The sequence below is a fragment of the Magnolia sinica genome, chromosome 3, assembly GCF_029962835.1.
Source record: "Magnolia sinica isolate HGM2019 chromosome 3, MsV1, whole genome shotgun sequence".
NCBI lineage: Eukaryota > Viridiplantae > Streptophyta > Magnoliopsida > Magnoliales > Magnoliaceae > Magnolia > Magnolia sinica.
Window position 1 is genome coordinate 113239298 of NC_080575.1, and position 26036 is coordinate 113265333.

Genomic DNA, 26036 nt, shown 5'->3' on the forward strand with positions numbered 1-26036 from the left:
CTTAAAATAGAAGAAACCATATATAATTTGAATCATAAATCATAGGATTCAAATCATAAAATCATAGGATCATATAAAAAAGGATTCAAAGTAGGATTCAAATCGTTTTGCTTAAGATTCAACTCAAATAGTAAATCGTAAATCATAAATTGTAGGATTTTGACAGCACTGGTGATGAACTGTTCCAGGAAACAAATTCCCGTGAAAGAGATTCAATCCGTTCTGTTTAGGTATTTGGAAAGCTATTTTCAGGGATCTAGTTTCTGTGTTCTGACATAAGAGACAAAGGACTTTTTATCCTTCAAAAACATGACAGTTGTATTGGAATCCATTTCTCAATCTGTTGTAACCGATCTTAAAGATGAGAAAAATGAAAGGTGCAACTTTTTTAGAATCAGATTCCCATTTGAATTCATTTCCAACCCTTTCTTGGGACCAAGCATAAATTCAGCCCCTCACTAATGGAATCCATCTCATAATGGCTGGAATCTCAGGAACCAAATGATCCCTAGGAGAAAGATGCTATTGCCAATAATAGATCGAGAACATGGATCAAGACATTCACAAAGAAGAAAAATAAAGAGGGAAAGAAGTGATTTGCACATATGAGCCCTTTCAAAGTATAAAACAGCTAAAGGAACGAGTACATTACTAGTATAAGGCATGTTTTGATACTTGGATTCCGTGGATAACTTCATGATTACCCAATGGTAATTTCCATGGTCACTATAGAAAATAGGATTCCAAAAGTGGGTTGTTCAAATGGCAAGTGAGATCCTCAAATTCACTAAGCAACTGCTACCTTATTTCTTGTGCTAGAGAATTTTGACCATGGATCAGAGGAATGGTACTGTGTGGAACTCATGTGTCCAAACAGCCCAACTGCTTTGTCAGTGGAAAACAATTTTCATTTTTGCATGAATTCAGTGTTATCCAAACAAGCTTTAAAAGAGACTGGCCGGGGTCCCAACTCAACGGCTGATATCAGATAAGATCCTCCAATCAGTGTGGTTGTCAATTGGGCCTATGATTTGAGCATTCTAGAGTAGCATGCATGTATGCCATGTGTATGGTGGATGAGTCAGCACCATCTAAGAAATGGTGGAAAATGAACTAGTAGTTCAGTAGGTAATTCCCAAATTCCAAACAACAAGGTGAAATAGGATTTAACAAGAAATCTATTAAGAACGTTTACTGGGAGCAATCTTTAGCGGATGAGTATATACTCTGCTTCGTCGGGCGTCACATCTGCAGCAGTTGGAGGCAGATTATTTCTAGAAACCGCATGTCGGACCTTTGCATGTTGCTCTGCATCCTGCTGGAACATTGACACCATCTTTTGGAGCTCCAACTTCCTCACTTGAACCTGCTCTTCTGTGACAGGCCGTTTCAACCCAAGGTAGATCAACCCAAGCCCGATCAGTACTGCTCCTATGAAGAATAGGATTCCAGCAAACAGACCAAACGCGTATGGAGTTCTATCAGCTCCAGGTATCCCGTCCACGTTGATCCCAAAGAGACCGGTGATAATGGAAAGAACAAGGCCACCACCACCAAAAACAGCTAAGTTGTGTGTAACACGGAGGCTTCTGTCCTGTTTACAACATCAACAGCAGGAAAATGTAATAAATTAGGTACTACTTGGAACATGGTTGGTTGGCCCCACATTGACAAATCGGCAAGATGTGAATGACATCCACCTCAATGATGTGTCCTAACAGACCCACCACATGTAATTTTAGAGCATGCTCGGCTAGTTGTAAATGCATGTAAATGGTGGTAAATAAGTAATGATTACCTACTTCGGTATTTCCATCCAGTAAAGATGTTGATAGGTACGGAATTTGAAAAGAGACTCAGATTGCATCACGTAATCTATGTGGGCCCCACCATGATGTATGTGTTTTATCCACGCCGTCCATTCATTAAAAATGAGGGATATCCAAAACTTCTATAGCCCCCAAGTGGTTTTCAATGGTAGGCGTTCAATCCCCACTGTTTTCTGTGGTGTGGTCCACTTGAGCTTTGGATCTGCCTCATCTTAGGGCTTGTGCCCTAAAATGATCTAAAAAAATGAATGGACGGCATGGATATAACACATACATCTAAGGACCACCTGTTACTAGGTTGAGTTTTCCCCAATTTTCAAGGTGAAATTCCGACTCTATTGCAAACAGCAAGCAGTTGTCACAATTATGAATTTACCACCATCCATATGCATTTACACCAAACCAAACAGGCCCTTATTGATAATCTCTACTTCAACAAATTTTGAATCCAAACGGGTCCTTAAAGAAAACTCGTTATCCACGTGAATGTATACTTGCAAACATATAGAATGTATTGCATGTATCATGGTCAAGAACGTGAAAGGTAAACCGGATGCCTACAAATAAATCAGATACAAGCAAAAAAACAACATTCATATGCAAGTATGCAGCATTGATGAACCATGCGTGGATATGCACTAATGTCTGTTATGCACTTCACGTCCACACACGAACATGGAACACACAGCATATGTGATCTAGACATGCCTTTCAGAGATATTACCAACAAACCTGCAACCATGCACGAACAGTGCCCTGCATGACATCCTGAATGGTAAATAGGCGACCACGGACTGCTTCTTGCTCCTCTATCATTTCCCTTGTACTCTTTCTTATTCCCTCCAATAAACTCCTCGCAGCAGCCCCCCTCAGATGCTGAAGAAGCTCGAAGACAATCTCCTCTCTGGCATGCAGTGACCATTTGACTCTAATCACCTGTCAAAAAGGTTAATCTAGGTTTCTTCAATTAATATATTAAGTCATATGGGTCCACGGGCCCACTGAGAAACATCTCTCTCTCTCTCCCCCAAACAAATCAAGAAATTGACGGGTTGGGTGGAAGGAAAATAAAATAAGGGAGCAGTTTGACCCATAGAGTGTGTCTTTTTTGTCCTTATCCCTACTTAATTTTTCTGATTTTTTTTTTTCAGATGACTTGATGATCTATAGTCTAACAGAGGATATGGCCCTTGATGGAGTGGAAAAGCATAACAGGATTGGTGTAGCCGACCCCAACAAGTTGGGGCTTGGGATAAGTCTTAGATGATGATGATTATTATTTTTCAGAGTTTTTTATTATTTATAAAATCAGAAAATCTTAAGATTTATGATGCAATTTGCGATTTACAATACAAACAAAAAAATTATACCCCCAAAATAATTACCTTCCAAAAAAATTGTAAAGAGGAAAAAAAAAAACAGATCTTTCCTTTCTAAATCATGATTTTTCCTATTGTTAGCATGTGTAAATAACCACCATTTATCAATAATGACTAGAAGTATTTCATTATCAGCCATCCAATGGTGTCACTTTTTATGACACAGTCTTAATTTCCTTGAGTGGGAGTGGGAGTTTCGTCAAAGCAAAGGTGCACATAAAATGTATACCTGTGTCGATAACCTTCTGATTTCTTGATTCAAAATTACACTCAATAGATTCAAGTCCTCTTGATTCCTCCTGTTCAATGTTTGGAATTCTTTATGCATTAGCCATAAAAGAAACAGGAAACACTACCAAACCTAACTATGTGAGGCGCTGCCAGAACAAATTTTTTTAAAAGGGAAATATTACTGGATGTGTAAGGGTACCTCAGCACAAACTTCAACTCAACTTCGTCCGATGCCCCAAATATGTATTTGCGGTACAATCTAAAACAATAGAAAAGAAGAAAAAAAAGAGTGCCAATAAATAGATTAACTAAACCAGCTTATGCACCAGCAACAGCAGAAGTAAAGATGTGAACATAAGTAACAAAGTAAAAGTAGTGCATCCCTCAATATGGCAAATAGGGAGATAAAAGTGAAGAACCGAGGAATTGAAGTGTTAGGGTTTGAGGATTTTGAAATACAAAGAAAAAAAATTAACAAACCATCTCCTCAAGTTTTAGGCTTACAAATTTTATTGAGAAGGTAATGGAAATTTTATTAGGAAATGAGCAAAGCATTACAAAAGGGGAAGAGAATTGCCAATACAAAGAGCCCGGTGGCTCACACCCTCCTTCGCCAACACATTGGCATCAGAATTAGCATCTCTTCCGATGCGGGCAAACAAAATGTTTTGCTTGTGGAACCAAAAGACCTAACTTCATAAACACAAACCACAGCTCCCATGGCTTGGCTCCCACATTCATCACCTAATCAAGGACCCTCAATTGAGTCAATCTCCGTAAGGACATCCCCACAAAACTTGCAACTAAAAATAGGGAGGGCTTCTCTCAAAAGAGAGACCCAGTCACAAGTGCACCTACCAAAGGAATTGGACCTAAAAACACATACGAGTGCAACCACTATTTTCAAATGGCATAAGCAATCACATGCGACCCAAGAGGGTTGTGCACATATGCGACCACACAACCCCCAAAAAAAATCGACGGAAATGGAAAAAACTTACAAAAAATGAATATGCCAAGTATGAGATAGCAGAATCACATAATTGTGGCTTATGCAGTTGCATACTTCTTTGTGATACCGCATAATGCCTAACAGGACAAAAATTGTGTATGCCACCATTGCATATGCAGTCCATGGTCTCCAAATGGCATATGTGAGCGCATAATCGCCTATGCTATCGCATGTGACAACACTAAGTGCAACCATTTTCATTTGTAGGGATTCCAACAATTCTAGAAGGGCCCAGGTTACCTACAAACAGTCCATCAAAATTGAGTCTTCCAAACACCCACTAGAGGTAGGAAACATTAGGCCACCTGGATGGCAGTCAGAACATCAGTGGTCACAATAAATAGCCAATTCCTGCTTAAGTCCAATAAGGAAGCACTAGGAAAAGTCGGCGTGGAAAGCAGCCTAAACGCTGGTGCTTCCTTTAGTTGTCTACTATTCTTGACTCAAAGACCCACTCTTCATTGAAAATTTGGTTCTCTTTCCTTCCAAAATTCCCAACATAGCACATAAGGGTGCAACCTCCATAGAACCTTTTCTCTTTCTTTGAATGAGCAAAAGTCGGAAAGAGCCCAAAAGTAGGAACCTGGCCAATTACACCAGCAGCCGAAAACCTCACCAATTTTTTCCCTAAACGCCTGAGAGATTCCGAACATGTTTGGAAAGGGTTGCTAGATTGAATTAACCATGGCGCAATGAAGGAAAAGTTTATGCACAATTTCCTCCTCTTCATAGATCACACAAAGTTAAGAAGGTATCAACCCATACTCTCTAAATGATCCAAGGAAGGAACTTCATCTGTCACTGCCACCCTTATGAATGCAGTGACTTTTAAGCAGAATCCCAAACAATGCAAGAGACAGAGAAAATTCCACCATTGAAAGAGCTTCAAAGAAATATTTTGTGGAGAAATTACCCAAGGCATTTCTTTTTCACACATAGGGTTGTCAATGGGTACCTGGACCCACAAGTACCCAATGGACCCAACCCCATTTTAATGGGTCCGGCTCCCATTTATTGAACCTGTTAAGAAATCGGATCAGGTTTGGGTTCGATCAATCGAATGAGTACGATCAATCGGGATCGCTCAAGGACCCCCTCGATCGATAGACCCTCCAGTTCGATTAGTCAAACCAAGTTACAAATTTTAAAATTTAGTAGCTTGACAAAAATCGACCCTCTTCGATCGATCGAGAGACCGAAGTCAGATAGGTTTAGTTACATAGTCAGATTTTTCTGAAATTTCTAGGGTTTTGTCTCATAGTTGAATTCGGAGAAACCAAAGGATTGCTTAGATCTGAATATTCGGAATCTATAACTGGTGATTAAAAATTGTTTTACGACATAACTATCGACACTACACCATTCGCGGATCACTGTAGGAATTCCTCAGCCGGATCACTCTAGAATTCAAGGTCCTAACATGATTCCGCTTTAGGATCCTTTGATTTGAATTTCCTAGACTGACACGACTAGATTTCTCAAAGCCGATCTTCCCAATACGCAGAAATAGCGCGGAAAACCGTTTCAATTATTCAAAAGCTTCTCCATAGATCAAAACGATGGACGTAGAATTAATTTGCCACGTCCATTGGTTAGATCTAGGGGTTTTAGGTGGGGATTTACAGAAAATAAGCATAGGAAGAGGAAAACTTACCAGCAGAGGCTCTTCTTTCGCAGGCTTCTCTCTCTGCTACAGCTGTTCTTTTAGGTTTAGGGTTTTCTGCAGGAATTTCATGCAAACCTCCCCTTAAATAGAGTGAGAGTCCTGATTCTAGAAGATTCCACTAGGGTTTTGTGGATTTTCACAAAAATATAATTCCTACGGTGCGTGGAATCGATCCACTGACCTATCCCTTTACCGAGAGTGCTTCTAGTAACTGGGCTAAGTGCTTAGTTTTATTAATAAAAGAAAATTCAAATATTAATTTGTTTAGTCAAGGTCTCAAGTGGGTCACAGAAATCAAGGTCGTTACAAGGTGAGTAGACCCTTTGACGAATTTGAAGGTCAACTTCGTGCTCTTGGGTAATGGGCCTAAAGGTTCATGGTGGAGGAGAAAAGCCTTTGGAGAAAGGTCATTTGGACAAATATGGTCTCTAGTGTTGTCATATGCGATCCCATAATCGCATACCATGGCTCAGATCGCTTATGCCATGCAGAAAGTATGCCATGGCATGGCATAATGGCCAACAGTCAAGTTTCTTGTAGATTGTAATAAGTTGTTAAGTTGTAACTTGTAACTTGTCTTGTATGCATCAACTCATCAAGATTCAAGTTATCAATACGATTTCTATATTTGTAGCTTTTAATAACTAATTCTTTCTTAGTGTAACTTGTTAATTATTTAAATTTGTTTTGTTGTATATAATATAATGTAACTCATCATATAGATGGCCTAATACTCAAACTACAATGAAATAGGTAAATAAACCCAATAAAATCACGTGTAGTAATTATACATAGTTTTTCTTATTTTTTTTATTTTTATTTTAAAAAAAAAATCTAACTTTTACCTTTTTTAATTTTTCAAAAAGAAAGGGAAAAAAAAACGCCATATAACCTGAGCGATCGCTTATGCAATTATGCGATGGCATAAGCAATCAGCCTGGGCTGATGGCTTATGCAATTTTATGTGATTTGACAACATAGACAGTCTCTCTAGTATGGGTAGGTGGACCTAGGAATCGCTAGTGTATAAGGCTTTGTTTGTGTGGAAGTCCATCTCCAACATAGCTTTAAAGGTGCTTCCCGAGATTGGCTACTCAGTAAGTAGCAGAGTCAAAGTGAAGTTTTGGGCTGATGCCTAGCCAGGGAACTTCACCCTTAGATCTCCGTTCCCCACCATTGCGGGTCTATGCTTGAATCAAGCCATATCAGTAGTGGAATGCTTCTCTTCTCATGGAAATAGCGGTTCATGGGCCTTCCCTCGCAAGTGGAACCTTTTGGACTCCGATATAGACGAGCTCACCAACCCACTAGCCCTCCTAGAAGGAGTTCACCCAGCCCCTAATGTGCTACATAACCCTTATTGGATGAAAGACAAATCAGGTGCCCTAATAGTTAAATCTTTTCTCAAGGTTGTTCGTGGGTCGAACTTAGAAGTGCACTGCTCAATCACAAGCCCTATATGGCATTCCCACACACCACTAAAAGTGGTGGCCTTCACATGGTTGGCTGGAAGAAACATAATTCTTACCGTGGATGACCTCCACAAGGGTGGGATGATCTTACCTAATGTTTGTATCCTATGAAGGAGCAAAGAATCAGTGGATTATGTCTTTATCCAATGTCCATTTGCGTTGGGGGAATGGCATAGCACTCTCTTGGCTTTTGGATAAATTTGGGTCATATTGTCCTCTATAGAGGATTTGTTCCTCTCTTCGCATGGGGGATCTGCATGTAGCATTCTCTTGATTTTTGGGTCCAATTGGGTTATGCCGTCCTCTATAGGGGATCTGTTTCTCTCTTGGCATGGGGGATTTGTATGCGTGCATGTTGATTATCCTAGCAAAAGAAATGAGGTTTCCTAAGCCTCACAAATGTAAGAGAACCCGTTTGCACACAATGTGTCTTAAAGTGGCATGTGTATGAGACCTAATCCATCCATTGGGGGCTGTAAATGGTTTTATTTGTCCCAAACCCAACTCAAAACCTCAAAACAAAGACTTGATGGTACCTAACAGGTACCCAAAACCAATCGGATCCTGCTCCAAGCCATTAAGATCTAAACCCAGACTTTTTTTATTTTTATATTTTTTACACACACACCCACGCACGCCGTAGTGGGATTTCACCACCTATGGGTATTGAACCCAAGAACTCGTGTTGAAACTCCTCAGAGTCTACCACTGAGGTAAGTACTCAAACCCACTAAACCCAAACCTAGACCCAACAAGACCCGAACCCAATTAGCTCTAGAATGTGGGTACTATGGGACCCGAACTGCACCCATTCCACTGACAACTCCGTTCATGCGTAGGTGTTCTCCACCTCTTGAAGAAAGAAAACAGACTGGAGCATTTCAAGCAAATTTCAAAAAGCATCAACTTCATCATCTTTTAGATTCCTTCTCAAATTGAACCCGCCCTAAAAAGAGTTGGGAAATCCATTTTCAATGGTTTATCACAAGCCATTTGTCCTCCCAAAAATGCACTTTATCACCCTTTCCTATCATGAATCTTTTCTTCTCATCATCTACCCTATTATAAATATCCTCACATATGCCCAAACCTTTGCCACATTTCATTGTAACTGGATCCACCTTCTATTAGATCAGCCGCACTTTTGCACACAACCTTCATCCAAATAGTCATCTTCTCTTTACTGAATTTCCACCACAATTTGCTTAGAAGACTACAATTTCTCTCCCGTCAACCGCCGTAAATGGATGCGACCCTCCTTTTTAGACTTTGGGGCTTCCTTTAAGTCAACTAGGTGGAATTTATTCTGCAATAGAAAGTCTCCTTGCATCTTCTCCAACTTCTTGGCAACCACTACAAGGATTTTGATTAAGGATAAATAATGCACTGGAAGATTCAATAAGATTGCTTTCATGAACTTAATCCTGACAACCTTAGATAATGCATACTCCATAGCACGAGCCTTGTTTTTTTTTCTACAACTGGGTCCTGCAAAGACATAGAAGGCCTAGCCCTCCTCAACAGTAGACCAAGATAGGTGATAAAAATAATGATAAAAAAAAGAAAGAAAAAAGAAAACTTCTCAATCTTACAACCCAAGCCTTTCCATAATCATCTCATCACCTTCTCATCCATCACAATAGCAGCCATCACATCTTTTACCAAGTTAAACCTAAAGAGGCCTTTGATACCATTACCCATTGACACATGGTACAACACTATAGTGTCATTGGCAAATTGCAGATGAGGTACTATCACCTAGGAACCTGCAACATGGAAACCCTTTAGAAGCTTGTGACCTCTGCCCTTTGAAACATTTTACTTGGGCCTTCACCTACTGTTGGAAATAGAAATGGGGAAAAGGGGCCACCTTGACGCTAACCCCTCTAATTGAGGAAATAAGCAACTAGCGTCTCATTTAGAATTAGAGCAAAAGATGTGGCCATGCATTCTCTCACCACTTGTGCCATTCATTACCAAACCTATTGTAACATGAAAAGAGAAAATCTCACTATACATGATCTTAAGCATTCTCCATATCAATCTTACATGCCAATTGTCTCTACCTCCTTTCTGAAATGGATGCAATCATTAGCAATGGGGACTCCATCGAGGACTTGTTTACCTTCAACAAAGGCACCTTAAAAGGAGGAAATAATGCTCAACATAACTTCTTTAAGTTGTTGAGCAAATGCACTTTGTGATGATTTTAGAAATATTCCCAACAAGGCTTATAAATATAAAAAATCCTTCAATCAGCTAAACCAGACTTCTTCGAAATGAGTCAAATGAATGTCAACTTTATGCTAGTGTTTATTCTTGACCTCTTTACCAACTAATGCACACAATAAAATATTTCAATTTCTCACTTTAAAGAACAATAATGCAGGGGCATTTTTACACCGGGATCGAGTGTGGTGGCCTGTGGGATGCAGGGACACACTCGGAGTAAGCGGCCCGTGTGAGGCGAGTGGTTCGTGAGATGTGGGGCCCACGAGGGGGGTTCGGCCAAGGACATAACCCATGGGATGCGTGGCCTGGGCTATGAGATAAAGGGATTAATTCGTCATGCTCTATCAGTTCGAGTTTTTAGAGCAAGTGATTAATTGCCCTGCATCAAAGTGGTAACAGAGCAGGAGGTCTCGTATTCCAGACTACTCGCCAGGGGTGATTAATGCACTCTAGGTAATTTTAATCCACCCTTAGGTGATTAATGCAGTGACATTTTCACACCGAACTCTAGGTAATTTTGCTCCACCCCATATAGGGTGGATTGTCAATAGGTACCATAGCTAATATGACAATGACAATGTCTCAATGTCAACAGCTTATTCTTATGCTATAACAGCAACGAACCAATAGGTACTCCTACCATAACTAAAATGACAATGTCTCAATGTCAACAGCCTATTCCTATGCTATAACAGCTAAGGGCTGATGGAGAGGGACGGTTTAAGTAACCTTCCATATTGAAACCATCATCATCATCATCATCTTAGCCTTACTCCTAGGCCCTAGCAACTTGGAACTTGACTTTTAAATGGCAGATTAGCAAAGGTGTTTTGATCAGATGACACCTGACATCAACCTTCCTCTTTTACCCGGACTCTCCAACAAGCCATCTTAGAGACTCACTGTTCCAGCTACAAGCCAAATAGGGGAAAAAAAAAAAAAAAAACATGACAAAGAATGGCATGATAAGAAACTGATGTAGGACGTGATCTAACCATTTAGAAGCAAGATATTATCAATGGATTAATCAAAGTAAATCAAATATAATAACATGTCATTCTACCATGATTAAAAGAGTACCAAATCAAGATGTTCTATATCCATTATGATATGTTTGTAAAGGTCAATACTTATAGGTAATGGTCGTGACCATTATGCGATACAGGGGTGAAAAGTAGCAGTTGATTTTTTTGGACTGTATCAGCCATTACAGGGGCCGTTATGGGGCATAATGACCGTTACCTAGTAACGGTTAAAAAACGATCACTTCTTTTTTCTATATAAATTCATTTTTCTCTCATTTTTTCACTTTTTTCATTCCAAAAATTTTCCTACATCATCCTACGACAGATTTCGACTACTTGTACTATAACTTTTAAGATTAAAATAGTAGATTGAAGCGATCTTGGTAACTAGAAGTTCCGAGGGCCGTTTTTTCAAAAAAATCAAAAAAAGTGGTATACATGTATTTTTTCTGATTTCTATTTCTAAAGCTAGATTGTGATGTCATGTTCATAAATTCACCAAACAACCCAATACAACGCTCTCACCAAAGAGTGGACCGTTACGCTACTAAAAACATGTTCAAAACAAAAAATGAATACAGATTTGGAATAATTACATTATTCTATATTTTCTAGATATTTTTCTAAAAAATTTCAGGCAAAAAAATAAAATAAAAATAAATTGTTATAGTTGTAATAACAGCCGTTACGCCCATGTATCGGCCGTTACAAGTTACAACCGATACCCGTATCGATAACGGTGGTGACCGTTATGGCCACCATTACCAATACAGAATACCTTGTACCAAATAGATAATAAAATTTAAATTTACATTAAATCACAATCCCACACAAGCATAAGTCACATAAGCATGAAAAGGTAAGGCCCAATGAGAAATTGGAACTCTCACGTTAGCATAGGTATGGTTCTAATTCGATGGGCAGATTTGCGCAATTCTAGGGTTAGGGTTTCAAGGGTTTTGAAAATTTTGGGGAATATGAGAGATTTAGGATTTGGGAATTAAGGATTTAGGGTTTCATAGGGAATTGGGGATTAGAGTTTCGTAGGAAATTAGGGACTGGGGTTTTAGGCTAGGGTTTATAGGATAAGAAGAGGAAATGAATAAATGGAAGTAAACGGAGGGACTGTAGAGCCGTACGGCCCTATCCGTACGTGTAGGGATGGTGGTGATGGGTTGGATTTGGTGGAGTGATGGCCAGGAAAATATGGATTTAGGTAACGGCTTTAGTTTTACAAGGAAAGGGTAAAATGACTTAGGGTTTATAGAAGAAAAGTGGTAAGGAAGAAAGATTTGAGAATAAATGAGAAAAAAAAAATATACATTTTAGAAGAGACTAACATAGAGATGAAAAGGATAACTAGGCTTCACACATTTGGATTCATACCAAAAAGTCTATTTTCAAAAGAGAATCTCAAATCACATGAGAGAAAAAGCTTTTTCAAGCAAAAGAGTTGTTTTTAATTCCACCATTATGAGCTAGGGCTGGACGCTCACCCTTATAGTCTCAACACATGTGTTTTAATAAAAATACCCCACTTAAAATTAAATAATTAAATTTTTTTTTTTTAAAAAAAAAAAAAACATACCTCATGCCCCATGATGCAATAAACTGAAAATAAACCATCCTAAACTATAAATAACCATCAAAAACATAAAATCATCTATTCTTAATATTAATGACTGAAGTGATCAAGGATCACAATGATCGAACTGCCTGATCGAAGGATCCACACCATCCAACGGTCCGATCATCGTGTCATCGCGATCCAATGGTCAAAACTCCTCAAAGAAGCAGCCCACATGCATCTTCCTAGTGTAAGATGCATGATCATGCATGTGGGGTCTTCAGGTCCTTAGTGTGGCCCACCTGGGCCCATGTACAAGTCATCGAGCTAAAGTGAAGGTTAGGCCGACCTCCACCTCCTCTAGTATACTCTAAATGGTTAGATGTCCTCATTAACTCTCCCGGCTAAAAAGATTTCACCTCTAGCGAAATAAAGTTGTGATACCACACTAAGAGATCCGGGTCAAGTCGCTACAAATCTGCCTCTGTGAGCCACATGCAATCAACTGGTCGATGTTTTCACTTGACTAAATATTTTTTAAAGCCCCCATGACGAGTGGAAACCACCTGCTTGTCCAAAATATCATCTCTTCTTTGCTCGTATGTATGGATGGAAAAGGTGGTGGAAGCAAAGAAAATGAGTTAGGTAAGGTCCATGAGCGATGAAATAAGTCAGGTGCGTCATCATCCGGGTCAGGAGAGGGGTCCTAGAAAGGCACAAGATCTTCCACATTGAATGTAGCACTAATACTCATACCAGGTGGAAGATCTACCAAGTACGCATTCAGACATAATTGTTTCAAAATCTTGTATGGTCCAGCACTGCGAGCTTGTAATTTTTTTAAAAATACCTTGTGGAAACCGTTCAGGCTTTATCCTTATCATCACTTTATCACCTATCTAATATTCTTTGAACCTATGGTGAGAATCAGCAAGTTTCTTATATTTTTCATTACTTACGTTAATCCGTTTTCTAATCTTCGTATACAAGTTATGAATGTGGTGCGCAAATGCATCTGCAGACTCTGAAAGCCAATGGGAGACTGAGATGGAAATAAGGTCAATAGGTTTTCTAGTCTTATAACCAAACAGAACTTCAAAGGGACTTAGGCCTATTGACCTATTGACTGAACTATTATATTCAAACTCGGATACAGGTAAGACTGCATCCCAAATCCTAATATGGTCACCCACAAGACACCATAATAGGTTCCTTAAACTCCTATTGACCACTTCTGTCTGACCATCAGTCTGAGAATGGTATACCGATGAAAATTGTAATCTCGTGCCCGTCATGTGCCAAAATGTCTACCAAAAACAACTCATAAACCTAACATCCCTGGCAAACACAATGGTTTTCGGCAAACATGTAAACGAACTACCTCCGCAAAGAATAGATTCGCGATGTTGGAGGCATCGAACGTCTTTGAGCATGGTAGGAAATGGGCCATTTTAGAAAAAGCAGTCCACTACCACAAAAATGGAATCATGCTTCTTCAACTTCACATGCTCCGCAGGGTTCGTTCAATAATAATGAAGGTTTGATAGAGTCGATTGGGGAACAAGATCAATGGCATATTGAATGTCCCTCAAGGGTGGAAGCTAATCTAATAAATCCTCAAGAAAAACATCACTAAACTCCTCTGGTACGGGACTCACCTTGGGTGACAACTTTACAGTAACCTCGAGTATAGCCTCTCTACTCATGAGGACATACATCATCAAATCCGTCTTAGTCTCCCGCTCAAACTCTTTTGTGTTTAATACGTGGAGAGACTTGGGTTGCAATTTCCTCACATCCTTCTGTCCACCATTTTTAACATCCTCTTTGTTAAATTCTGAGGTGCTCTTGGGTGGAAGAGGATTTTACTTTATCTTCTTACCATCATGCATAAAGGAACAAACATTCGAGCGACTGAATATTGTTACATCACGATCAAAGAGCCAAGGCCTACCCAAGATGATGTGGCCTACATCCATAGACAACATCACACCACAGCGAGTCTTTATAAGATGCGAATTTGATGGGAACATGACAATGCTAGGAGATTGGCATAGAGAGCACGGCAACCCATGAAACTATATAAGGCTGAGGGTGAGGAGTGGGCTTCAGGCCTAAACGAGAGAGAGTACTATCGAAGACAACATTCGTACAACTGCCACTATCAACAATCACTTTGCAGTTTTTCTCGGCACACTTGGAGTAAGTATAGAAAATGGTATTCCTGCGCCAATCATCAATGCTCTTAACATAAGCTAAGACACATCTAACAATTGCAGATGGGACGGCCTCTACTTCTTCATCAATAGCACTAATTACAGGGTGATATTCTTCCTCTTCACAGTCACCCTAATCATCTTCATCTTCCTCATGCTCTCCAATCACAAGGGTCTTAGGTCACTCTTTTGTGGGACACTCATAAGCGAAATGGTCATATCCTTGCCAATTATAGCACCACCTGGGTTTGCCTCCTCGTGAACTGGTGCCGGCGACTCCTTTACCCTTGAAGTCATTTTGGTTACTTTGAGTGCCAAAAAGGGTTTGGGTTAGCTCCCAAAGTTATACTTAGCTCCCTGGGGAGTAGTCTTAACATTGTACTCACGAGAGTGAAACCGTCTCCCAAATTGCAGTTTTAAGTACTGCTCAAGTTCTCGTACCAGCTGATAGGCATATGCTCAAGGGTACCAATATCATGAGAGAGCAACTCGTGTTGAATATCGGATCGGAGACCCATCCTAAAACGAGAAAGAGTCAATACCAGGTCATCATTAACGTTACATCGCATTGTGTATTCTTCAAATTTGGTAATGTAATTCATCACAGGCATTGTTCCCTGGCGAAGGGATTGTTATTGATCTAATAATTCCTGGCAATGTAAGGAAGATATTTTTCCTTCAGCGCTTCCTTCATCTCGACCCAATTTACGATCGAGTCATGTCCAAACCTTTCTAACTTGCACTCAAGATTGGTCCAAAACAATTTAGCCTAGTCCACCAACTTTATCTTGGCAAACCTCACACGACGGTGATCAGACATCTCATACCACTCAGAAGTAGTGGGTCCATGTCCGCAAGCCAGACGAGGAAAGCTTTTGGGTCCAGACGACCATCAAAGCTAGGAGCCTCAATCTTGACAATTTTCAAAATGTGCTTATCTGGATCGTAACGATCATGATACTCTCCAAGAGGAGGTTGGGTACGCACCCCATTATGGCCAACACCTCGACCACGGCCTCTTCCATGTCCTCCAATGTGACCTCCCACGTGAGCTTCCCCTGCACTTCCCACTTAAGATTGTCCATCTTCTCCATTGTCGGGGTTTGGCTGAGGGCGTGTTTGAGTTTTCAAAGTAGGTGTAAATACCCTGTAAATGGGTAATTATTACCCTTTCACCCCATTTGAAAATTCATTTGAATTTCTGCTTCGGAAAACAATTCGAAAGAGTTAGTTTAAAATTTTGGACTTCAAGGTGATGTATATGATACATCCATTCCGTCCATCCGTTTTTTCACAACATTTTGAGGCATGAGCCAAAAAATGAGGCAGATCCAACACTCAAGTGGCTCACACCAAAAGAAACAGTGGCCCCAAGAAGTTTTTAACGGTAAGTGTTTGATTCCCTTTTTCCTGTGGCGTGGTCCACTTGAGCTTTGGATATGCCTATTTTTTGGCTGATGCCATAAATTCAACTGGCATAATGGATGAACGGTTTGGATAAGCAACATGCATCACTGTGGGACCCACAAATATTTTGCAACTTTCTCAATTTTTGTGTAAAAGTAGACAGTCAAATCAAGCATTGGGAAAAATGTTGTAAATACCCGAGGAAGTAATTATTACCCATTTACAGGGTATTTACTAGGAATTAAAAAAATAAAAATCAAAAAAATCAAACAAGCCCTAAAGGAAAGTCTCCAACTGAGTTATACGATTGTTAGTCGGGTCAATTGGTTGTTGGTGGTTCTGCTTTGAGCCTCAAGGGCCTCCGGTCGTCTATCTATGGCTTTAAGAGTTTCGAGAATCTAATCTCGGCTCATGGTGGTAGGGTGAATACCAAAACCTCACCCAAAACACATAGGTATAAACAAAGGACAAACTAAGGGGCCTAAAACATAAGAATCTTAAGTATTATGTTATGACAAAGAAAAATTGAGTAACTTCGACACCACAAAAATGTAAACCTCTCTATATGCAATGCATGCGCTAACAAGACTCTAGATGTGATGAATGTGCTAACCCTATGTATACCCACACTAAAATCATTGCTCTAATACCAAAATTTGATGTAAGACATGTGATCTAACCATTTGGAAGCAGGAGATTATTAATGGATTAATCAAAGTAAGTCAAATATAATAGCATGCCATTCTACCATGATTAAAAGAGTACCAAATAGATAATAAAATTCAGATTTACATTAAATCATAATCCTACACAAGCATAAACCACAAAAGCATGAAAATCTAAGGCCCAATGAGAGATTGAAACTCTCACATTAGCATAGGTATGGTTCTAATTCAATGGGCAGATTTGTGCAATTATAGGGTTAGAGTTTCAAGCAAGGTATCCCGTATCAGAATCGGTTGGCGTAACGGTGCCCACCGATACTGATACGAATACGGGGCTGAATCAGCGATACGGGAGTGTAACAGTGCTTTTCTTTTATTTTTTTTGCCAAAAAAATATGAAAAAATATGGATTAAATTCGGAATATTCTAAGCATACCAAATATGCATTCATTTATAAATTGGAACATGTTTATGGTGGTGTAATGGTCCACTCTTTGGTGAGAAGCTGTATCGGACTATCTGATAAATTTATGAACCAAACAACCTGGTATTGGCTATAGATATTTTATATTTAATTATCTAACTATATAATATCAATATGAATTAATTAGAATGAATCTAATACCAAAATATCTCATATTTGTAGGTATTGGCGTATTACATACCTTGTGACTTGTGTACATTTTATTTCAACAGACAATCTAGGGACTTTTATGTCCAATTATATAATTCATATATCTAACAAATTAATATAATTTTTCCCAATAAATCTTAAGAAAAAATTTGAACTTATATTCAAGTAAATAGTGTTGTCAATTTAGAGCTGATTTGGTGGACCATTTGATGCCCCAAATCAACGTTAAATTCATGCAATCTATTAGCACTTATCTCACTAATGGATTGGTGGATATTTATTGAACAGTGATGAATGAAAAATATCAAACGATCCTATTTCAGAAAAACAAGTGTTTGCAAATTAATGGTGAAAATCATTTAAATAATTTAATTTTGGAATTGTGACATGGCAACAATAGTGTCATAATTTAATTTATTAATTTTGAGTTAATTTATGCCTCATGGACAATTTTTACAGCCATGTACATAGGGCCCACCACGATGTATGTATTGTATATCCATGTTGTCCATCCTTTTTGTCAACTCATTTTAGGGCATGGTCCAAAAAATGAGGCAAATCCAAATCTTTGGTGGACCACATAGTAGGGATTGAATTCCCACAATTAAAACTTTTATTATTATTATTATTATATTTTTTTATTTTTAAGCTACAACTTTTGTTTTCCTTGATCCAATTCCATGCAACCTTATCAGTAGTTTCGATGGTAAATAAACATTACAGTGGGCCATAATAAGTTTTTAACAATGGGCATTCAATCCTATTGTGCGGTCCATTTGAGATCTGGATCTGCATCATTTTAGGGACCATGCCTTGAAATGATCAAGAAAAACTGATGGGTGGCATGGATATATAATACAACACATAAATCAAGGTGGGCCACATGCACTAAAACAATGCAAGTGCACAGTGGGCCTTCAATCCTACTGTGCGGTCCACTTGAGATCTAGATCTGCTTCATTTTAGGGACCATACCTTGAAATGATCAGGAAAAACTGATGGGTGGCATGGATATATAATACAATACATAAATCAAGGTGGGCCGCATGCATTAAAACATTGCAAGTGCACTAAGCGGTGTGTGCCGCCAACCACTTTTTTTTTAAAAAAGGTGCGTAGGTGTTTTATAGCCACACCACCCGTTCATTTTTTCGAGACCAAGAGAGAGGGAGAGAGAAATGAGAGGGAAAAAGAAAAAATGAGAGGGAAAGAAAGGGAAAACGAGAAAGAGGAAGAAAACGAGATGGGGGGAGGGGCCGCAGTCGAAGCCGCAGCCGCAGCCCGAGAAGGAGGAGGAGGAGGCGGAGGAGAATAAGGAAAGAAAGAAAAAAATGGTATCAGTTTTTTTTTTTTTTTCCTATTTTCTTTAGGCTCATAACAGACGTTACAGTCACAGAATCCGGGGGGGGGGGGGTGCCCGTTTCGGCCCCGTATCACGTAATGGCCTGTGCCGTTACCATTACGTATCGGCCGATACGGCCGTATCGTAACAGATACGGGACACCCTAAGGTTTTGGGAATTTTGGAAAAATTTGGAGATTTAGGATTTGGGAATTAAGCATTTAGGATTTCGTAGGGAATTGGGGATGAGTAGGGTTTCATAGGAAATTGGGGATTGGGGTTTTAGGCTAGGATTTATAGGATAGGAAGAGGGATTGAAGAAAGGGAAGAAAACGGAGAGATGGCTAGAAAAAGATGAATTTAGGTAACGGCTTTAGGTTTATACGGAAAGGGTAAAGGGACTTGGGGTTTATAAAAGAAAATTGGTAGAAAAGAAAGACTTGAGAATAGATAAGGAAAAAAACCTTTAGAAGAGAATAAGATGGAGATTAAAATGATGATAACTAAGCTTCACACGTTTGGATTCATATCAAATAGTCTCTTTTCATAAGAGAATTTCAAATCACATGAGAGAGCTTTTTCAAGCAAAAGAGTTATTTTTCATTCCACTATTATGGGTTAGGGTTGGACGTCCCCTTTATAGTCTCAAACCAAACCATGTGTTTTAACAAAAAATGCCCCTCGTTTAAAATAAATAAATTTAAAAAAAAAAAAAGGCATACCTCATATGTCCCATGATACAATAAACTGAAAATAACTCATCCTAAAATATAAATAACCATCAAAAACATAAAATCAGTTATTCCTAATACCAATGACCAAAGTGATCAGGGATCACAATGATCCTACCGTCCGATCAAAGGATCCACACAATCCAACGATCCGATCATCGTGTCCTTGTGATCCAACAGTCAAAACTCCTCAAAGAAGCAGCGCACATGCATCTTCCTAGTGTAAGATGCATGATAATGCATGCGGGGTCTTCAAGTCCTCAGTGCGGCCCACCCGGGCCCATGTACAAGTCGTCGAGCCAAAGTGAAGGCTGGGTCAACCTCCTCCTCTGGTATACTCTAAATGGCCGGATGTCCTCATCAGAAACTCTTTTTATGCCCATGTCTCATCTACTTTACTCTAGATCATCTCAAGTTCCAATGACCTAGACCAGAATTTTCCAAAAGTAACACCTCTTCCAATTTCTTAATTATATAACTTTATTCAGCAAAAATCAAGCCCCATCAAATCATGCCAGATGAACTTAACTTTGGCCTTGAAACTGACACTCAGACATCACCCGAACATCATTATCTCATCCAAGACAAAATCAAGGAGAGATATGCTCACCTTCTGACTTTTGAGTGGCTGCTGGATTAGAAAGAGTTATGTTCCAGTACCATCTATGTTACTGTCTAGGTAGAAATGACCAAAAGAAGAAACTGCCCTGAAATTCAGGAATACTCTAGTGTAAATTGTATTGATTTCATAAGGTTTCAGTTTCATATTATCATGCACACATGCCATGATGTCCACGACAAAATAAATAAATAATCGTCTCAAAATATTAAAGTGGTCTAATAAAATCAGGTATATCGTATCACCTATCATCCCAGCGAGAAAGGCGACAAGCTAGATGTGCTATGACTTCATGAACAGATTTTGGCGCTCTAAAACCACCGACAAAAAGAAGTTCCTAAATAAGAGGCAAACCATCAAATTAAGAATTGAAAATAAGAGGTTAGAAATTATCCATTGCAATTAAACTGTACAATGCTAATATATTCCATTAAAAATTGTAAAGTAGCAAGAACACACCTGAACTTCAGTAATACCCAAAATATTTACATTTGATGGGGATCCTTTTATGTGCAATGCAGTTATTAGAAAGTTTTGTGCTTGCCAGGATCGAAGCACAATGGGGGTGTCATCCTCATCAGTAAAAGGATCACCTGCTGACTGCCCTAAGAGCTCAAATAATAGGCCCCCTGCAACCCTAACTGGGACCTATACAAAGTACAAAAAGACTGTCAACCAATCCATCAGGAACTACCCTTAGTGAATGTTAGGTGAAGCGAAGCCAAAAGAATGCCACATAAAGAGAAGCTAAAAGAAATTAACATAGGACTACTATAAACAAAAGGATCAAACTATGCATATCAAACAAACATGTAATAATGGATGAAAGAAGGACCCCATTTGTTAAGAATAATCTTTATGACTGACTAATATGAAAAAAAAAAAAAAAGTAGCAACCATCCTAGCAAGCAAATGTGAATAAATGCTCTTCTGAAGAAACAACATTAACAAAACAAGAAACAAATTAAAACATTACTCCTAAGTAGGCAATCGACAGTGTATTAACATAAAGTTAACCACCACTCCACCAAAAAAAAAAAGGAAACGCGTGCATCAACACATTTGCAATCTTTTTAAGTTAGATAGGATGAATTGGTAGATATTATTATAATTACTCACACTTATAGTCCAGTAGAAGATTTGCTATCAATCTAAAATATGAATAAGCATCTATTGTTTGAACATGTTCTTGAAAACTACTGTCTTGACGATGTAATAGGATAAAAAAGAAAAATGCTTACTTCAAATAACTATACTAATGAAATAAAAAGTTAAATGTAAACAAATATCAAGTCTTACTTTGGTGCGGTAGAATCCAATCCTTTTATTAAACAAAAACTAACCACAAAAAATAAATACATAAATAAAATCACCTCATATAAAAGGTGCTTCATGCGCTCGCTAATCAGTCGGCCTTCATCTCTCAAAGCAACACTGATTGCGGGATGTAACCAGTGAGCATTACTTAGCCATGTACTAATCGATGGATGACCTGCAGCGACATGGCACCACCATGTAGGCCCTGCTGGCCTTTCCCAGTATGGAGCTGCTACATCTGCAACAGTTAGATCACCCTCATCATCAGCGAACTCCATAGGCCGTGAAGCCCAGTCAACATCAACTTGCACTTTTTGTACGAGTTCTGAAATCCTCGACCATCCAATTGGAATCCAATGACTTTCGGGAAAGTTACCATCCCCTTGAAAATCTTCGTGACAATAGCTATAACTATCTTTACTATCATCCAAATGAGTCATTTCATTAGTCCTTATAATGGGTGAAGTATTTTGTGGTTCTATGAGTGATGTAGAATCCAACAAGATATTCTCACTCATATTTCTAATGGGAACATCATTTAGTTCAGATCTTCGTACTGAATTCTTTGAAAATGAAGCTTCTCGTTTGTTCATGCTGTTGCTCTTTGAACCATATTTAGACTCACTTGTTCTCCTACGATGTCGAACAAACTCAAAAGCACAAATAAGTCCATCTGTCCAGAGATCACTCGCAAAAATAGCATCTTTATTGAAATGGTTTCTATGGTCTTGCTTACTCATCTTACTACCTGTGGAAGTTGAATGTTCATCTCCCATACCACTCATTTTACTTTCATCTGTGAGAATCAGGAACAGGCATCAATATGTCATCATCAACCGACTGTCTTGAATACCTCCAAATTAAAAGATTGAAATAGTAACAGGCATCAATCTGTCATCAACCGATTGCCTTGAATACCTCCAACTGAAAAGAATGAAAACATATATTAAGCAATGCCATATTGTGCCAGGGGTGGATATATATCACAAGAGACTTGGAGAAAAGATTCTAACACTTTTTTAAATAATTAAAGAAAATATTATAACAAACACTCATTTCCAAAACAGTTGCAAAGAGATTATTAATCATATTTGAACTTCAAAGTCATTTGCCAAACATGTATTGATCATTTGGCATGACAGATAAAGTTCGGCAGTTTCAAGGTGCACTGTAAACGTTCAGAATAAGAAGAAAATAAAGCTTCAAGTCAACAACACACAAGCATTGACATATAAATAATATATCATCCTTAAGGCAATGACAGTTGATTTGAAATAAAAACTTTCATAAGCAAACTCAAAACCTCATACTTGAAATACCAGTTGATTTGAAATAAAAACCTTAGCTATGGTGTTTCCATAACCTTAGTTCTCTTCTCTTCCTTTCTTCTTCTCATATTCCTTTCTTCTCTTTCTCTAACACTACACATGGCTAAGGCATGGATGGTTTACTGGCATTTTATTAACTTGGAACATGGTGGGGGTTGTATTTTTTACTAATCATATCATATTATCATTTACTAATTAGTAATGATCCTTTAGATTTTACTTATAACACAAATCAATCAATCACAGTTTCATAGTAATCGACTAACACATCCAACATGCCATGTTCATATTACACTTCAGTTTTTACGGTTATATTTCAATTATTTACAGTTCTTTCAATGCTTTCTACTTACCATTCTTCTTATTTTCTAAACTTTTCGGATTTATTTGTTAAAGCTTACGCCTCTCCCCCCATATGGCTCGATGAGCTAAAACACACCTGCCGCCTTTAAAATTTGGATTCTTGGGTCCGATTTTGGTGTTCAACACATATTTTCTAATGAAATAAATACATAGAGAGCGCATTCTTCCACATAAATTACATAAAAATCGAAACAGGAAGATTTTAAAAAATTTTAAAAAGGGTAGAAATCCTCAACAAGAAAATAAAGAAAACAAGAAAACCATAAAGGAATAAAGAAGAAAAGTTACGTTGGAGGAAAACAGAAGAAAATTCAGTAGCAAATGAGGAATCAAAACTTCCAAAGAAATGGAGTAGGTTTACAAAAGGAAAAGGAAAAGAAAAGGAGAGTAAAAACACCTTCAAATGCAATAGAACGGGGTGGGTCTTGAGATTAAGATGGTAGCATTAGAATCCATCGACAAAGAAAGAAGCTCTGCAGTGGAAATAAAAAGGAATCCAACGGTGGAAAAAAAACAACTGAAAGATTTAACGGAGCTTACCAATCGGACCGAAGAATAGACGGTGTCCGTAACAAACTATCCTGGGACTCTTCCACTCTCCTTCCACAACTACTTGGAGAAGAGGAAAGGCAAGTGTTCGTTTTTAGGCCTAGGAGAGAGGATTAGGTGAGACCCCGGCCTTACCCACGCCGGTGCGACCCTTACAGTGGGGTTACCGTGTGGCCCATTTTGATTTATATATATTATGTATCCACACCGTCCATCTGTTGTTATATATCATTTTATGTTATTATACCAAAAATTAAGCATATCCAATTATCATGTGGCCCATAATATAAGAAACAGTGTTGATTGACCGTCCTACCATTAAAAACTTCTTGGGCCTTTATTTAATGTTTACAGTATTTATTTACCATCCAATACGTTTATAACGTCACTTCATCATCGATGAAGGATAAAAAAACAAATATCAGCTTAATCCAAAAGTTTTTTGGCCCAGTAATGGTTCAATCACCCATGTTTATTATGTTGTGGTACACTCTATAATTGGATCATCTTCATTTTTAGAATAATGTCCTAAAATGATCTGAAAAAACGGATGGATGGTGTAGATTCATATTACATGCATCAAGGTGGGCCCCACCGTAAGGGCCGTACCGTCTTGGGTGAGGCGGGGTCTCAACTAATCCGCTCTCCTGTGGTAGCGGGAGCGGAATCATCTGACGTACCTTTTTTTTTACTCGGCAAGTTTTACACCCAATCTCTGTGAGGTCCACTGAGTTGCAAATGTAAAATCCACTCCCTTCATCTGGTGAGAAAATTTGTTTGGACGGTACATACATAATACAAGCCCGATTGAAATCTCAAATGGACCACTCCAATTGCAACAATGTAACATTGTTTCCAAAACTGCTAAGTTTACATGGTGTGTCCGCAATGAGTTTTGTATCTTCTCTTCACCCTGGCGACTACGCTGATTAGAGGGTTTGATGAAAAGATACACACCAAGGTGGCCCTACGCACAAACTTATAGTTGATATCCCTTTTTCATTATTCCATGTAGAGTGGACCATTTTAGCTATAGAAATAGTTGGTTTTTGACCTTACTATCTAACACGGGAGAAATTTTCCTGATGAACGGAGTGGATTTTACATATAGAATAGGGTGGGCCCATTACGGTGAAATCTAACTAGAGTATGAGCGCGAATGTGTGTGGGGTGAGAGTGATTGAATAAAAAGGAAAAAAAAAAAACATAGCTACTGGAGAAATTTACGACTGTGGGCGCCACCTTTTATCCGGCGGTTTTATTCGAGCAATACACAAATTTAGAATACGCACTTGGACCTCTCGTACGGCCACCGAATTTGAGGACGAAAATACCATTGCCTTCCTCTGGCTGGCGTGCAGAGACGAGCGCTGACGGACGGTCTGGGCGATGGGAACTCAGGTGGGGCCCACTGTGATGTTTGTGAGAAATCCTCCCCTTCTAAGTTCATTCATAGGGTCACAAAGACATGGATGAAGAGGAAAAACAAATTTCATAATGATCCCATACTTCTGTAACCCCTAAATGGGTTTCAATGGTAGACGTTCAATTACCCACTGCCATTTACTTACAGTGTGGTCCACTGGATAGCTAGATTTGTCTTATTTTTCATCTCAAGCATTAATACGAGTTCTCCAAATAGATGGACGGTTTGGATATAACACATACCTTATAATGGGACCCACAAAAATCAGTGAGGATTAAAAGAGGGAAGAAAGAAAAAAAAAGGAACCAGTGAGTTGGGAGATCTGGGCTATGGCTACGGATTATAACCGTAGCCATAGGTGAAATGCTATCCACCTTTTTCTCTTATTTATTTATTTATTTATTATTTTTTACATGAAAAACTTTTTCTCCCTTACATTTTTTTCTAATACATAATTATATAAATATGTATATATAAGTATATAAAAATATTTTTCTATCTTTTAATTCATTTCTTTGTCTATTTATTTAACAAGCATATTTCATAAACTAGAATGTTTTTTTTTCTTTTTTCTTTTTTACAGATGCACACACACCCCCATGCGCTCACACTAGTGGAATTTCACCACGTATGGATACTCGAATGCTTGACCGGGTGTTGAAACTCATAAGAGTCTACCACCCGAGCAAGAGTAAGAATCCTAAACTAGAATGATTTACTTACAGGGAAAATTTTGGGAAAAATTTAATTCATGGTGCGACCCATTAGACGACTGGCCTGGATCACCAAACCATGCATCATAGTTGAATAAACTCAAGACCCGAGAGTACTATTCATATTATCTTGTCAACGATCATATCATTCCTCTCCAAGTTTTACTGTTGGCTTTAATTTTAATGTTTATTTGAATAGGTAGGAAACCATTATGAACTCACAATTATGCGGTTAATTAAAAATGTGAAAGCAATGAAGAAAATTAAAGAACACAATTATTTATGTAGTTTGTCATGAAAGTGATTATGAGATT

At 38.5% G+C, this 26036-nt stretch overlaps 1 protein-coding gene across 2 annotated transcripts; it reads right to left on the minus strand.

Moving 5' to 3' along the window:
* Window positions 1–962: 962 nt before the first annotated feature.
* LOC131240773 (uncharacterized) lies at window positions 963–23730 on the minus strand. Of its 2 annotated transcripts, none has more exons than XM_058239226.1 (8): window positions 23575–23730; window positions 21400–22267; window positions 20486–20674; window positions 20272–20363; window positions 3639–3698; window positions 3438–3507; window positions 2562–2765; window positions 963–1594 (listed from the first exon to the last, which is right to left on the minus strand). In XM_058239226.1, the coding sequence occupies exons 2-8, from the start codon at window positions 22126–22128 to the stop codon at window positions 1208–1210; spliced, it is 1731 nt and encodes a 576-aa protein (XP_058095209.1). In that variant the 5' UTR covers window positions 22129–22267; window positions 23575–23730; the 3' UTR covers window positions 963–1207. The 2 variants fall into 2 exon arrangements, with proteins under 2 accessions (XP_058095209.1, XP_058095210.1); XM_058239227.1 differs by lacking the exon at window positions 23575–23730 and adding an exon at window positions 23432–23562.
* Between the last annotated feature and the right edge of the window lie 2306 nt (window positions 23731–26036).